Source organism: Gymnodraco acuticeps, unplaced genomic scaffold, assembly GCF_902827175.1.
Source record: "Gymnodraco acuticeps unplaced genomic scaffold, fGymAcu1.1, whole genome shotgun sequence".
Lineage (NCBI taxonomy): Eukaryota > Metazoa > Chordata > Actinopteri > Perciformes > Bathydraconidae > Gymnodraco > Gymnodraco acuticeps.
Window position 1 is genome coordinate 3,741,671 of NW_022989890.1, and position 16,210 is coordinate 3,757,880.

Here is a 16,210-nt window from a genome sequence, read left to right on the forward strand (position 1 = left end):
CACACACACACACACACACACACACACACACACACACACACACACACACACACACACACACACACACACACCACACACACACACACACACACACACACACACACACACACACACACACACAAACCACACACACACACACACACAACACACACACACACACAACACACACACACCACAACACACACCACACACCACCACCTTGCGTTTTGAAGACTGATAAATCCGAAATGGATGAACAAACTTTGCAGCCCAGTTTCCCAGCTTTGCAGTCTATCCACGGATATGCCTCTTGTTTCCTCCGCCACATCTCCTCCGTCCATACCTCTGGGAAAGATGAGCTTGAGCTAGCCAGGGGAACGTTGCTAGCGCAGCTAACGTTAACGTTAGTGCTAGCATTATCCGCGTCTTTAGGCGGCTCTTCTGATGATGTAGTAATAGTAGCAGCTTCACTTGTAGCTTCGGTGCTGCTAGCCTCTTTCTTCTTGTGAATTATATTCTTTTTAGAAAATAAGTCAAGTAAAAAATGTTTGCCTGCCATTATAGAGCTTTTTCGTTAGCGTTCTTGAGGGAAAGAGCTGCCGCAAAATCGGCGGGCGGGTGTGTCACTGACACACCCCCAGCTCGCCGCGGGGTCACGAGCCTACGGAGCCCTGGAGGGTTCATAGAGAGAAAAATAAATAAAACGTGGCCACGTTTTACTTTCTCGTGCGCACGCTTTAGTAACTCGTGCGCACGAGTTACTAAAGCGTGCGCACGAGTTAATAAAGCGTGGCCTCGTTTTATTTAAATTGAGGGATTCCTGTCCGTGACTCACAGTATCTGCTGCCCACAGCTGTTTTATAGAAGGAAAACCTCTTTCACTTTATGAAATCTCAGCGGCACCAGTGGCCTGTACTACGAAGCAGGATTGGCTATTTACACTATTCATTCATGAAGTATGACGCTGCGCTGTCAGCACGCGTCTCCATGTTTGTGATTGGTCAAATGTTGCTAACCCCGTCCCTTTCACCTGAGCGCGCTCTCAGCCGGACAGAGAAACCCTGGTTGATTTACTGAGTTGATAACCAGCTTCGTAGGACCGCTTATCGACATCGCGTTTGTTAGGGTCAGTTAAGCCGGGTAAATCGAACATATCCAGGTCCAGGGTCTGTTGAACTGGCTTCGTCGTACAGGGCACGGGAGGCAGTAACGTGTAACTCAGCAGAATCTGAGAAGAGCAGCACCAGCTGCAAAGAGCTGTGCCTTTTACTGTTTACTTCACTGCGTTTCCCTTCATTAGAACCGCTGAATAGAGATCGAGGCTGCTACGTTTAACCACACACACCTATACACACATCGAACTACCAGAGTATTCCCCCTCGCTTTATGATGGAGATGTCCTGTCACCGGGGCGCATGATGTGTGTGTGTGTGTGTGTGCTCAGCTCCGCTCTGTGTGCGTGTTCGTGTGTATCCGACACCACCGGCATTTGTTTTCAAATTACCACGAACAGTACTTTAAACAAATCTGGTTCCCCATAGTTAAGTGTATTCCCAAGTGAAAGAAATGTGTTTAATCTTAATCTCGATGTGCTATAGTCCTGCCGGAGTGCACCGGAACGAACGATACTATCATAAACAAATCCCCCCCCCCCCCCACACACACACACACACAAAACGAGGCCATGCTTTATTAACTCGTGCGCACACTTTAGTAACTCGTGCGCACGCTTTAGTAACTTGTGCGCACGCTTTAGTAACTCGTGCGCACGAGTTACTAAAGCGTGCGCACGAGAAAGTAAAACGTGGCCACGTTTTATTTATTTTTCTCTCTATGAACCCTCCAGGGCTCCGTACGAGCTTGATGACGAATCATAATTCTTTAAGGAAATCGTTTTTATTTTGTATTATAATTACTGTGAAATGTATTATGTTGTTGTCATTATTACAACAAATACACACTTGCAACTGGCAATGATTTTATATTTATTAGACTATTAAATAAAAGATCATACTCCAAATAAGTGTCCAACGCCCAGTACACCACTGATTGTTGATGATAAAGCTATGAAAAAACAACCAGAAGGCTCAGCGGTGCCTTGAGGCAGAATTCATCACGGCTTAAAGTGGTTTACGGGAATTTGCATCAGTAACACCGAACAACAGCTATTGCAAATTGTGCTGGATTTAGCCCAGTGTGAAAAATAAAGAATGCCTCTTTCTATTGCTTTAGTTGTGAATAGCACACAAACAGTTTGGCTATGCTAAGACAAATGCTCTTGTTCATCGCCCATCGATTTTAGTGATTGGCCACTTCACGCCCACAGAATCCATCTGTTTGAACCTGTACAATCAGTGATGCTGAAGGAAGGCTTTTTCTATCCCTGATCTGCCGCCATTTGACATTGATTGCTCATGTTTGATAATGAGGAGAAAACGGGATCTACATTCAATGTGGGGGGGGGGGGGGGGGGGTGTTATTTTTCTCCCCACACATTACATCATGGTCAGTCCGGCCTTTACCAAGTTTTTGACATCTGTGGCAGCGGCAGATGTTGCTGCCCTCTGCCTGTCTTCGTAACAGCTGAGCTGCTTCAGAAAGGTCACCACAGAGCCAATGATACTTAACACACAGACCGTGAAATAATGTTCGCAATATGTTGGCTGTTCAGATGGCCGTCCATATTAACATTCATCTTTCAAAGGACATCTTTGATATGAAGTTGTGAGTCTGAATTGAACTGGCACGTGCATATTCGGGTTATGAACAGCACAGTTGTACTCAGTGTCTCTGCTGTCAGATTATTCCTGATTGAGTCCATTTATCAAATAAAGCCCAGTGTGGGCTAAATTAGGCCGAGACCAGCAAAGTATTGCCCTTGTTTGAAGTATTTTTACCTGAGCGAAAATGTTTCATTTGGTCAACATGAGTTAACTTTCAAAATGAAAGTAAATGAAGCCTGTGGAGCACGAACCCCGCTGCCGCCCAGTTTCATGTCCAGTTATGAACAAAAGCATTCAAAAGAACACTGTACCGCTGATTCAAAAGTATTTGTGGGTTTAAGTGGGCCTGAATTAATAATTGCTGGTATTGTTTTTTTTGGGCTTTTTGGAACTAATGGCCTAATTGCTTCTGATGCCTTTGTTAAAACCTAATAATTTCATGGCAGCTGAACCTCACACTGCACAACATATTTTAGGTTTTAGGATTTCTCTTTGTTTGGCAGTTTTTTCAGATATCTTAAATACTGAGTGACTCTCAGAGTGCTGCAGGTCCATGAGAGAATCAGGAAGTCCAATATGACTGTTAACACTGCTGAGATTTAATACAACATATGAAAGTTGCCCTTATCAGAATAAAAAAGGTCAGATTCAATGTGATTCGTGCTGTCTACACTTTTTCAAAAGTTCACATATATGCACAAAAAAATATTTGTGTTTTTTTTTGCTTGCAGTGTGAGCATGATGTAGATGTATATGTTCTGTTTACTTTTCCATTAGATAAGTGTGAATGTGCATGTGTGTGTTTATCTCATAGTATTAGCGATCCCATATAAAACCCTCTGCTGTAGATGGAAAAGTAAATCTGAATCCATCCTGTATGAGAATTTTATTTTAACACTCTCACTGTTTGGTGTGATTTCGGGGGTGTATTGTGAGTGTCGGTTAACGTGCCACTGTGTCTGGAGGTGTGTGACTGCACTTGAATACATATTGGTTCGGTGTGAGAGTGTGTGTGGGTGCATAAATGTTTGCCGAGCTCCAGGCAGAGCTGGAAGAATCCGTGCTGCAGTAGAGTTGCACTTTGCAGGACGCCACGAGCGGCTCTCTATCTCCTGACTGTCAGGCCGCGGCTGAGCCCTGCAGCTGAATGCATGTGTGCCACTCTGCTCACTGCAATAAGAGAGAGAGAACGCCTCAGTGAGAGAGAGTGAGGGACAGAGACCGGCAAAATCATTGATGATGCTGTGGGAGAGCTACGAGTGTGGTGGCTAAATAATAAATGTGTGATATCGGGTTTTGTGTGTGAAGCCAGACTAAAGACTGTTCCGGTGGCAGTGCTGAGGAGAGAGGGTCACACAATGCAGGAGTTTTTACATTTGGAAGAAAGAGTGGAATAGAAGCTAATTAACTGGTTGTTGGACTTTTGACATAAATGACGTAATCATTTTCCTAATTTAAAAAATAAATAAACTTCCTTATTAAACTTAAAGGGGCCCTCTCATTCTTTTTGGGGTTTTCCCGTTCCTTCAGTGTGTTATATAGGTTTTTGTGCATGTAAATGGTCTGCAAAATCCTTTCTCTCCCCCCCTGTCTGAAACGCCTTGATTCGACTCCTTTGTTTACTTCAGTAACATATGACGCTTTTCCACTGCAGGGCCCTCGCTCGGCTTAGTACGGTATGGCTAGGCCTCGTTAGGCCTTGTTAGGCCAGGCTCACTTTATGCTGCGTTTCCATTACAGTTTAGGAACTGGGGTAGTAACTATAGTAACGCAGTGTAGGCGGAGCCGTGATGTCATCTTCAATGCGAAACACAAAACCAACATCAGCCGTTAGCTGTTAGCCCTCAGAGCTCACAGCTCCTCATATCTGTTCATAAACTAGACAAAAGTTAAACAAGTACAAACCACAGACTGTCTGTGTCATGGCGAATACAGTCGATGGTTTATTTATGTCTGTATAGACCGTTGTTGTGAGTGTGGACGGTCGGAGCATATACAACGTTAGCATTTTAAAAGGTGTTTCGCCTGCATTAATTCATGGTTTTTACTAACCGGTATCAGTATGTTGTGACTTCGGCATCATTTTGAAACGTGTATTACAATTAATCACGGTCAAAATATGTTCATTTGTTGTAGTTGCCGGGCACGGCTCCGCGCTGTAGGGGAAATGCGCCATTAGTGACATCACGATGTAACACTCGCGCTTCTATTGGCTAGCGCTCTTACACTTCGTATATGATAGGCTAAGGGGGGGGGACATCTCTAAGCGGTTGATCAATCACAACAGAGCCGGCCAGCTAACCAACAGAGCAGACTGGGCTCTGGTTTCAGACAGAGGGTGACAAGTGGTGCTGGCAGTATGAGAAAAATAAAGTAGAGACACTACATACTGATATGAACCTGAAATGAGCACAATAGAGCCCCATTAAAGATGTTCTGCTTTTAAGTGTTGAATTACATGGTAAATTCAGTACCTTTAGATGATGGACTTTTAGTTGGAAAAAAACACAATATGAAGACTCCACCTTTGTCTCTGATAACGTCTATTATTTACCTTTACTCACATAACTTTTTTTTTTTAGATAAATCCATAATGACACTAATCATTGCAGCCCTAAACAAAAGAAAATCAGAAAACATTCCTCTTTTTAAAGTGTGAAGAAATTATAGATTCCCAGTGATATTGTAGATTATACAAACACTTGTATAAATGTGCTGTTTTTCATTAACAACTCTAACACCTCTTCTCTCTCTTCCCCCTCTCCTCCCCACTTTGTCTTCTGTTTTCTCCATGAAGGTGATGCTTCCTACAGGAGCGGCGTTCAGGTGGTTCCAGTAGGACTCCTCCACTCCTACCCCAAAGCTCTGCCATCAAGTGCAATGCCAACCTCCTGGATTGTCTCCGGAAACAGACACTGGCTAATAAACAAAACAAGCAACACATAAAATGATAGAAAAAAACAACAAAAAAAACAAAGCTGAACAAAAAAAAGAATCAATCGGGGTAATGGATGTACCTGCTTATTCCTTGAACCAAAATGCAGCGTAAAGAAAAGCATTATGGCAACTTTCATTCCCTTTTCTATGTTTCCATTTTGGTACCTTTTGTCCTTTTTCCAGCAGGTTTTTTTCTGCCGCTTAAACATAGAACTGTCTCATTGCCAGAAACAGAAATGACGGACTGAGTGTGGACAATCAACTAATTTCTGTGTTTGGTGTTAATGTTGTTCATGTGTGGAAAGATACAGTACTTGTGTAGAGAATGTAAATTTACAGCTATATTTCAAAACTAGTGGCTAATGGCAAAACATTATCGTAATTCTTCACCATTATGTTACTTAAACCCTTGTCTATTTTATAATTCATTTAGTTGAAGGGTCTAGTTTTCAGACGGATCGATGGGTATCTTTTAAAGACAGACAAAAGTGACACCATTGAATTGTACAAGTTAAACTAAAGTGAAAAAGTAATGTTATGTTAGGCCAGGGGTGTCCAAACTACGGCCCGGGGGCCAACTGCGGCCCGCTGTCCATTTTGAATTGTCCCTCAGAAAATTCTTGTGCTATAATGGAATATGGCCCACACCTGAAACTTGTGCTTTTCTTCGATTGTACTTTTTTTAATATATATGTATAGTAAACAGATAATACACATTAGTATTCCCACTTTTCAAATAAATTCAGTCAATTACATTGGAAAACATTTTATATCACATCTTAGTTGATAAAAAAAAGCCCAATACCTTATTTGCATAACAAGTATACCCTTCCTATTTCCCCTTATTATAAGCAGTCTGAGGATTCTGTTTTAAGGAATGAGCTGCCAACACTTTTTGCAACAACATAAGTGAAATGTGGGCTGTTTCTTTTCTTAACGCAAATTCAAGTATCAAGAATAATTGACCTAGATTTGATTGAATTTGATAACCTATAACTTCACTTATGATGCAATATACCTCACCTCTAGTGAATGGCCCAGCCCTTTGAATATATTTCTGTACGTGGGCCTTAGTAAAAAAAGTTTGGACACCCCTGTGTTAGGCGGATCTCCAGAGACTCTTCTGGGTTTGCCACTACTGTAATCTCTTCAATCAGCCCTCTTCTGCAACTCCAAACTTTTCCTTTAGTGAAACTGCCAGCCCAATGTTACTCTGGCCCTACTGAGCATGTGCCAAAACTGCTCAGGGCAAAAAACGCTAAGAAACAGCACTTGCTCTGAGTCTACCCTACTGAACGCACTGAGACAAGATTACATTTCTTTTTACTTTGTTGGTTATTTGTTATATTTCATGATTTTGTTATGTTGCTGGGTAGCTACAGCTTTTAAAAATAACCAATCTTTGTATTCGTTTAGAAAATTGGACTGGTTTTGTGAATAAAAAGGAATGCATGTATTCGTGTCGAAATTTACAATTCTGATGTTTGTCTTCTTGTCTATTTGCATGTTGTTTCCCCCCCAAAAAAAACTGCTGGTTCGACAAAAAGAAGCTTTAAAAATACATTTTCCATGAGTTTCAAAAAAAGTGTTCCCTTATCTTTCATAATTGGATGGTGTTGGAAAATTCATCAAAGATTCGGACGTGAGCAGAACTCATTAAAAGTAAATCAGGCGGCGGTATGGATGACCACGATGTCCTTGGTTTGACTGAGATATTTCTCTCACTGCCTATGTAATATCTTCCTACAGTGCAATGACTGATGGAGCCTTGCTATGCTAAGATGTAACCAAAATGATTTAAAAGATGTTTGAATAAGAACAATTCTGATTGCAGTGTTTCTTCAAATTTCATTACACCTCTGGGAAATCCTCCCAAATGATTTTTTTTAACTCTCTGTCAATCTTCTGAGCCTTCTCGTGACATTTACAGCCAGCAAATCTTTACTAGTCATGGATTACTGATGGGAAGTTTGTTTTCAGAGCTATTAAGTCAATCCAGAAGAAGCCTGGATAAATTGTCTGGATGCGTCAAGCATACATGGAGTAGAAGTTTGGATAAAGACAGAGATAAGTTAAAGCAATGCTGAATAAAACAAAAAAAAAACTTTCTGAAATGTGGTCAATCTCACATGGTGTAATTACTGATTCTAATGCCTCAGGTCTGTGACACTAGAGCGAATTTCCATTTCCTGCTCGTGATGATTCTCAGTGATTTTTTTCCCTTCACGGCCCCAGAGTCACTCTTTCATATCCAGGTGGGGAAATAGATGCAGATTCCTGTCTCTGCCGTAGTGCTGTGTTGTTAATTAGTGCATTTCCACGGTGGAAGGCCCAGTACGGGGATCTTGTGTACAAGCTCGTGATCAGCTTGGCGAGCCGTGGGCTGGAGGGAGTAGCTATATTCCTAGCCCCCCCCCCCGGTGACAGTGCTGGGCTACTTGCCATTGCCATGACGATGGGGGAGTGTGTGGTGCGTTAGTGTAAGTGTGTGTGTCTGGGGGGGGGGGAGTGGGGGCTAAGGCCTTTCATTATTAATGTGCACCGCGGCGTCCTTACCTCCTCTGAGCCCGCACAGCTCACTGCCTGACCTGCCATCCGAGGGAGAGGGGAGGGGGGGGGGGGGGCGGAGATAAAGAAAGAGAATTGAGCCAGAGGAAAAAGAAAGAGACAGCACAACTAGTGTCGAAAGCACACAACCGGAAAGTAGAAATACTTACTTTTGTTATTTCACATTTATTCACCTGAGGACCGAAAAAACTAAGAGATTAAGATTTTGTGTTTGGGGTGTGGCTGCAGGTGACAGGGGCTGCTGAGGTGTAGCAGCCCGAGGGTTTGGGGGAGGGGGGGGGGTTTAGGTGTGGGGGGGTTTCTTCATGCAGAGGAGTGTACGGCTTGGTGAGCAGGCCTGTCACACTGGGAAAATCCTGGAATCTTATCACCGCCTCACAGACTCTGAGCCGCACTGATCTTACTCACCCTCATTGCCAGCAGACACGCACCTCCCCCCTCCTCCCCAATGCCCTGCACAGGCTGGCCCCCTCGGCTCGCTCGCCACCTTCTTCGTACGAGAAGGATAGCAGGAACTGATGCAGTCCAATTGTTGAGGAGGGGAGGAATGTTGCTTGTAAAAATCTGACTAACAGGAAGAAAAAAACACAACCTTTGCAAGTGAGAACAAGGGCCAGAGGGCTGTGGAGTCAGCAGTGACCCTTGTTTTACTGGATGACTACTGAGAAACACCACTGTGCTGTATGTGAATAGCAAAGAGAGGTTTTCTTAAAGTTATTTTTAGGCATGATCTTACCCAAACCACATGGTTGTTTAAGGTTTCAATCTACTGTGTGAAATACACAAATAAAAGGAGGTAATATATCAGAAATGTAGCCATAGTTCTTACATCATTCTGAAAAAAAAACCGAGATGAATAATCTGTTAATTTAAAATGATAGTGCATCCTCCCTGAATGCTCCTCTTGTGGACTGTAGAAATCAATGCAGCCGATACTATTGATCCCTTGCAATTGGTGCATTCTCTAATCAATTGATTGAGAACAAGATTTTCAGATTAAAATGTTGCTAAATGGTCCCTCATGGATAAGCCTACCGATCAGAACAGCTATAGTGAAAATATGGTCAGACTGACGCATTCAATGCTGTTCCAAATGTGTGTTATGAGAAAGCTAGCAACTAAGGAAACAGGGACATTGTACTATCTAACAATTTAAAATAGATGTTGGTCAAATTAAACGTCTAGGGATAGAAATGCCATGATTCTCATCTATACAGTATGTGAAAAACTGGAGTTTATAATTGCTTTACATATTACAAATGTGGTTCGTTTGGCTTTCATTTTATGTTTTAAAGTATGTTAAAATATAAGAATGCTCAATACACTTTTTGTGGGTCATTGTATATTGTAATTTATTAAAATGACAACTAAATGATTTGATTTTACATTTTTTTTATTGGCCATTCATTTTACCAAACATATTTTCCATCCTATATATTCAGTTAATGTGTTATTTTGGCTACATTTTAGTGCAAATATTATAATATTCCCCTCGACAAACCCTCAGTGTGTTAATATATTATCACATTTTTGTACAAATATAATTTCATAAGAATATTTCCTTATTCCCGGTGAGATCAGGCTTCATGTTGAGGTAAATGTGCTAAATAGCAAAGGATAAATCTCACTTGGGTATGAATGAATAAAATGTTTACTCTCCAAACCACCAGCACCTCCGCCCACCCACGCAGCTCTATACACACACATGCATATTGGATTGGCTCAAAATGACTTTCAGCTGTTAGAATATTACTACAAGTGGGTTGATTTCACTCATAAATGCTAAACACACAACGGTTGCTGTTTAAACTGAGTAGTATATATGATATATAATTAGGGCTGTCAGTCGATTAAAATATTTAATCGCGATTAATCGCAAATGAATCGCACATTTTTTATTTGTTCTATATGTACCTTGGAGGAATATTTTTCAAGTTTTTAATACTCTTATCAACATATGAGTGGACAAATATGCTTTATGCAAATGTTTGTTTAGTTTTTATGTTGGTAATGGGGTCAAGCAAGGTGGGATTGTATCTCCTTTGTTGTTTAATCTGTACATGGATGATCTGTCGAGGAAACTGAACTTGTGTAAAACTGGCTGTGTCATCGGTGCTACTGTTGTCAACCACCTTATGTACACAGATGATTTAATCATCTTTTCCCCGTGCAGTGCTGGCTTACAACAGCTTCTGAGGACTTGTTCCCAGTATGGCATTGATTTTAATATTAAGTATAACGCCAAGAAGAGTAACATCATGATTGTACGAAGTAAAGAGGATAAAAAGGCTGTATTTCCTCATTTTATTCTCAGTAGCAACATTCTTCTTGTGTGCAGTGAGATGAAGTACCTTGGTCATTATATTTCTGATGATCTCACAGATGACAAAGACATCCATAGACAACGCTGCAAACTGTATGCCCAGGCAAACATATTAATGCGTAAGTTTCACAAGTGCTCTGTAGATGTCAAGGTATCACTTTTTAAAGCTTTCTGTACACCATTGTACACGGCTCACCTGTGGAGTAACTACAAGGCTAGCAGCATGCACAAACTAAAAGTTGCATACAATGATGCTTTACGGTTGCTGCTGAGGGTACCGAGATGGCACAGTGCCAGCCAGCTGTTTGTTAACTTGGGGGTACCTACCTGTCAAGCCCTTTTAAGAAAATTAATGTACAAATTCATGTGTCGCCTAGTAGACTCGGACAATTATGTTATTTCGATTTTAATTAACCCTGTGAAGAGTTCTACCCGGTTCTCTTCCATGATTTGGAGACATTGGCGCAATAGCCTCTACAGACAGTGAGCATGTGTGGCTCGTTGTGATTGGACTGATTTTATGTTTTTATCCGTTTGTTTTTATCTGTTTTGTGTTTAGCTTTTTATCTTATTTATTGATGTGTGTTTTGTCTTTTTGTGTGATATGGACCTTGAGTCTGGAATAAAGATTGGATATATCATTGGAACAATGACTAATATTCTCCTGAATATTTTCAATACAACAATCTGGAACCTCTCTCTCTCCCTTACACTCTCTCCCAACCCTTGCTCAAACAGACAAGCCTGTTTACAGTTGTCGGCGAAATGCCGCTCCTCTGTCTTCATATTCAGTCAAAGCATAAGACTGAAGTTCCCACAGGGGTCAAAATAATGCATAGGAGCCTGCCTGCAGGCGCCAGTCTCAGGACACCTCCACTCTGAGGGCAACTCCACTCTCAGGACAGGAAATGCATGCACGCTAAGAATTACAAAATAAAATCGCCACTATCAGTACAGCGCCACTTTCCGAACAGGAAATGCATGCAAATACAAAATAAAATCGTACTGATACTTATTATATACATATGTATATATATATAAAAAAAATAGGGACATCTTGTATAGAGAGGCTCCCCTTCCGGTGGGACTCATGGGACCCTATTTTGGAAAAATTATGTATTGAAGTCAATGGAGAGAGAAAGATTATCTTTCGATCCCGTTTGAATTGTTCCACGAATTACACATATGATGTTTGTCAATCTTAAATAATAATTTCCATGTCAAAAAAGTCACAGTTTGTCGTAAAACTGTTGAAATATAAGACTATGAAAAAATACGCAACTAGAAAGACTACAAATCCCAGAATCCCGGTCCCGCATGCTTGCTCTTACGGAACCAACTAACGGCCCGTCCACACAGCGGCGTGCGTTGAAGCTTCCAACGCTTCTGCCCATTCACTTTGAATGGGGTGACGTCACTTTTAGCCAAACTGCGTTGCTGGCATTGCTCGCTTCAAAAGTTGAGCAATGTTCAACTTTTGGCGCCTCGGCAGAAGCGTCAGCCAATGAAATCCCGTGTATGCAAATCTGCCAGAACAAGCGCTAGCCAATCAAACCGCGTGTATGCTGGGAGAGACTACGCAGGTCATTTCCTCATATTCCAAAAAATGGAGGGAAAATTCATTATTGCGGTAGTGAATCACCCGGTGCTGTATGATCAGTCTCTGTTCATCTACCGGGATACAAAACCGGAGGAAACCAGGCATGGAGGATGGTGGCAGAGACAGTGGGTGGAACTGGTAGGTTTTCGCCGTTTTGGGGATTTTATATCCAGTGTACTTCGTTTTAACATTGCTATTGCTTTGTATGTCGGGGGCGGGAGATTCATGTGATTGGTTGTTGGTCGCGTTGCTCTAAAAAAATCCCCAAGCTTCAGACACGCCAAGCGTTCAACGTTACGCTGCTGTGTGGACGGGCCACACACTCCCCTTGTGTGTATGCACAGCTCTCAAGTCTCAACATGCCCAGACTGGATTGGACACAGGCCGTGGGGGGACACCCAAGACCAGGCAGTGTCGCTGGTAGAAGGAACCGGGTGAAATAGCCAAAAAAAGAAAATGAATAAAACCGGGGAAATAGGGGGACTAGTGAAAAAAAGTTTCCGAAAATAGGCACTTGTGAGGCGGGCAGAGTCCCCTGTCAACTCCCGTTACATTCCTCCATGGTGTCATTTGGGGACGAAAAATGGCTAAGTCAACTTTTACGAGAACCAGGCTCGGGGGGTCAAAAGGGCTTGACCAAGGTCGACCCAAAGTACATGGTGAGCGGTCTCATCACCTCCGTGATGAGTCTCCATTGTGATTTGAAAACTTCCATCAGACGAGTCCTTCGGGGGGGCGGGGAAAAAAAAACGTGTTCGTCAGAATTGTCACTTCCTGTACTAAGAGTGGAGGTGTCCTGACAGTGGAGCCTACACCGGAACTGTCCTGAGAGTGAAGGCCTGCAGGCAGACCCATCTCATATAATGCGCTGTGATGTGCAGTCGACACGTTGGATGCGACCCGAATTATCTAACGCAGCCCCTCATCCTCCACAATGTTAAGCTGTAGCCACCCATTTAGCTATCGCTGTTGTTGTCCAGGCGTCTCCCCGGCAAACTTTCAAGCGTGGTCTCGGGGCTGTCAGCATCAGCTGTGTGCTTGGCTTGCTATTTAAAACACCTTTTTTTGTATCCATATCTCTTGCTAGAATCTCCCACCATCCAACTAACAACAACAACACCGTCAAGCCTTTGGGCTCTGAAACTACGGGGCGGGCCGAGGATAAATACACATGCCTTAATCGCACGTTAAAATAATTAGTGGCGTTAAAATTATGTTCCGTTAGTGCGTTATTAACGCGTTAACTTGACAGCCCTATATCATAAAGTAGATACAAAGGTTATTTGGCTGTGCTGTTATTAGGAAAACCATCTATATCATAATACCCTTTTATTCTTTCACTTGTGAACGCAAACACGTCAACATTTTCACTATAGTAACACCAGTCTCTACTTTAAGAAAATTCTTAATTATATCCAAAAATAGCACAAAGTACTTCCTTCCAACACGATGTATAAATACTGCTGTAATGAAACAATATATATCAAAGCATATTGGAGTCTGTTGTACCTTTTTAACCTGAAGCACGAAACAGATGGAATCAGGATGGGTCTTTCTTTCCTTGTTATTTTTTGCTGAAACGCCTTTTATATTATAAGCCGCTGACAATCTGTTTTTGGAGAAGAGCTGTTCAGATTTACTTTCTTTAACTTTTAAGTCCCATTAACTATACAGTGAGAAGCTGTATGACGATTTAATTTGAAAACTGAGCTATTAGTGCATATAAACAACTTGCATTCATAACATATTTATACTATAACATGGAACAGTAACATGAAAGGTTTTTTAATTTGAAAGAATATCTGTAATTTGGCCTTTGGATCTTTTAGAAAATATGTTTTTCTTATCATCTTTGTACTTTCAATCCGATTAGTTTTACAGATAATTGCTCTGCAAACTTTACTTTTATTAAAGCTATTCGTTTGTATGACAGCATGCCACAATAAGATATTCATCGTAAAGTTAAAGAGTCAAAGAGTCAAGATCGGGCTGTTATGGCGCTTTTCCACTGCAGCACAGAGCACGGCTTTTTTTGCTTTTCCACCAGGGGTAGTTCCGGCTCAGGGCTACTTTTTCACCTTTTTCTTGTCCTCCAAAATCGAGGTTCTTACCGGGCCAACAAACCGGGCTGAATATGCTAAACTAGTGACGTAAACACTCTCGACTGCTGAATGGTCAGAGAGAAGGCAAGGGGACTACAACAAAATGAACATATTTACCGTGATTTAATTGTAATATTACGTTTCAAATGTATGCCAAAGTAACAACATACTGATACCGGTCTGCAGGACAGACGGCAGGCGGAAAACCTTTTAAAATGCGTGTTTTCTGAATAGTGATCGGATCGATCAGGCTAAGCTAACGTTGTATATGCTCCGTCCACACTCACAACAACGGCCTACAGACAGAATAAACCAGCGACTGTATTCGCCATGACACAGACAGTCTGTGGTTTGTACTTGTTTAACTTTTGTCTAGTTTCTGAACAGATATGAGGAGCTGTGAGCTCTGAGGGCTAACGGCTGATATTTTGGTTTTGTGGTTCGCATTGAAGATGAAGTCACGGCAGTTTTACACAGCATCGCTCCGCCCGCCGAACAGCCGATCGCCCTGCCTACATTGCGTTACTATAGTTACCTACCCCAGTTTGGTAAAACTGTGATGGAAACGCAGCATAGTGAGTCTACCAAGGCCTAACCATGCCGTACTAAGCCGTGCTAGATCCTGCAGTGGAAAAGCGCCATTAGATCATCTTATATGATCAAATTGAATAAGTGAAATAAATGATGGTGAAGGAAGTTTGCCCAGACTTCCTTCACCATCACTTTTTTAGTGTTTGAATATATTATTGATAAGCAGCAGCGCTTTAGGGATGTCTAAGGGCATGTTCATCAGAGAGAAAATTACAGAGGATCAGCACAATTTACAAGTGACCTTGCTCAGGGGGGCCTTTAAGCCATTTTGTACTTTTGTTTTGTTTTTACCTGTGTCAGACTCTTAGTAAAACATAATTTAGGCTTTATTTAAACATCTGATGCAACCAAATGACTCACGGGTCAATAACAAACATAGTTTAAAAGGTCTAACAATGCCTGAGCAGCGACGAGAGGCTTTCATCATGCTGGACCATAACAGAGCAGATTTCAGCGCTGTGAATAACAACCACAGTGTGATCATTTGAATTCATACACGATCCATTACAATGTGTAACTTATCTCATGAAAATGTATTGAAGTTATGAAAATGATGGTCCCCAAAGCACCTGACACAATCTGAACCGAAGGATCAACGCCTCGGGGCGCACAGGAGGACATCGATGAACAGAGCTTAAATAGCTGGTTTAATATGCATTTGTTTGTGTGTTTTAGCAGACTGAGATGTGCTCCTGCAGTGATCACGGCCAAAATCTGTTCTGCAAGAGCCACAGTGTCCAGCTCTGTGCTAAATCAAATTAAATCATTTCCAACCTCACTAAAGTATTTTCAATTTTCTCTGCAGAAAGACTAGAACACTACAAGGCAAAACATTAACTGTAAGTATTAAGTTATCTTTCTTTCTCACTGTTTTGTAATTATATATTTTTACACGACAACCATGTAATGATGTCATATAAAAATATCATACCCATGGTTAAATTATGAAGTAAAGATCCATACTTGTGTGTTGTTTATGGATGCTCCTTTAAGTGTACGGAAGGGAATTGTACAAGTGTGGCACACATGAATATATACACACACACACACACACACACACACACACACACACACACACACACATACCATAAATAGAACAAGAAACAAGGTTTAAAAATGCACTCATGCACTAAATCCTATACGAACATGGACACATACACTTCCTAACATCTTGAAAAACATCCGGGTTTCTCTTTCGCGGCTGCTCTCGTGGAAAACACACACACACACACACACACACACACACACACACACACACACACACCACACATCACACACACCCACAACACACACACACACACACACACACACACACACACACACACACACCACACACACACACACACACACACCACACACACACACACACACACACACACACACACAC

General features: G+C 41.8%; 1 protein-coding gene across 1 annotated transcript in view; it reads left to right on the top strand.

The window, feature by feature from the left end:
- The window catches only part of cxxc5a (CXXC finger protein 5a), a 25,896-nt gene extending 18,139 nt beyond the window's left edge, over positions 1 to 7,757 (top strand). Inside the window, exon 4 of the mRNA XM_034201936.1 lies at positions 5,500 to 7,757. Coding sequence (XP_034057827.1) covers positions 5,500 to 5,541 — 42 coding nt within the window. The 3' untranslated portion in view covers positions 5,542 to 7,757. The remainder of the gene's footprint in view (positions 1 to 5,499) is intronic.
- Positions 7,758 to 16,210: the final 8,453 nt, after the last annotated feature.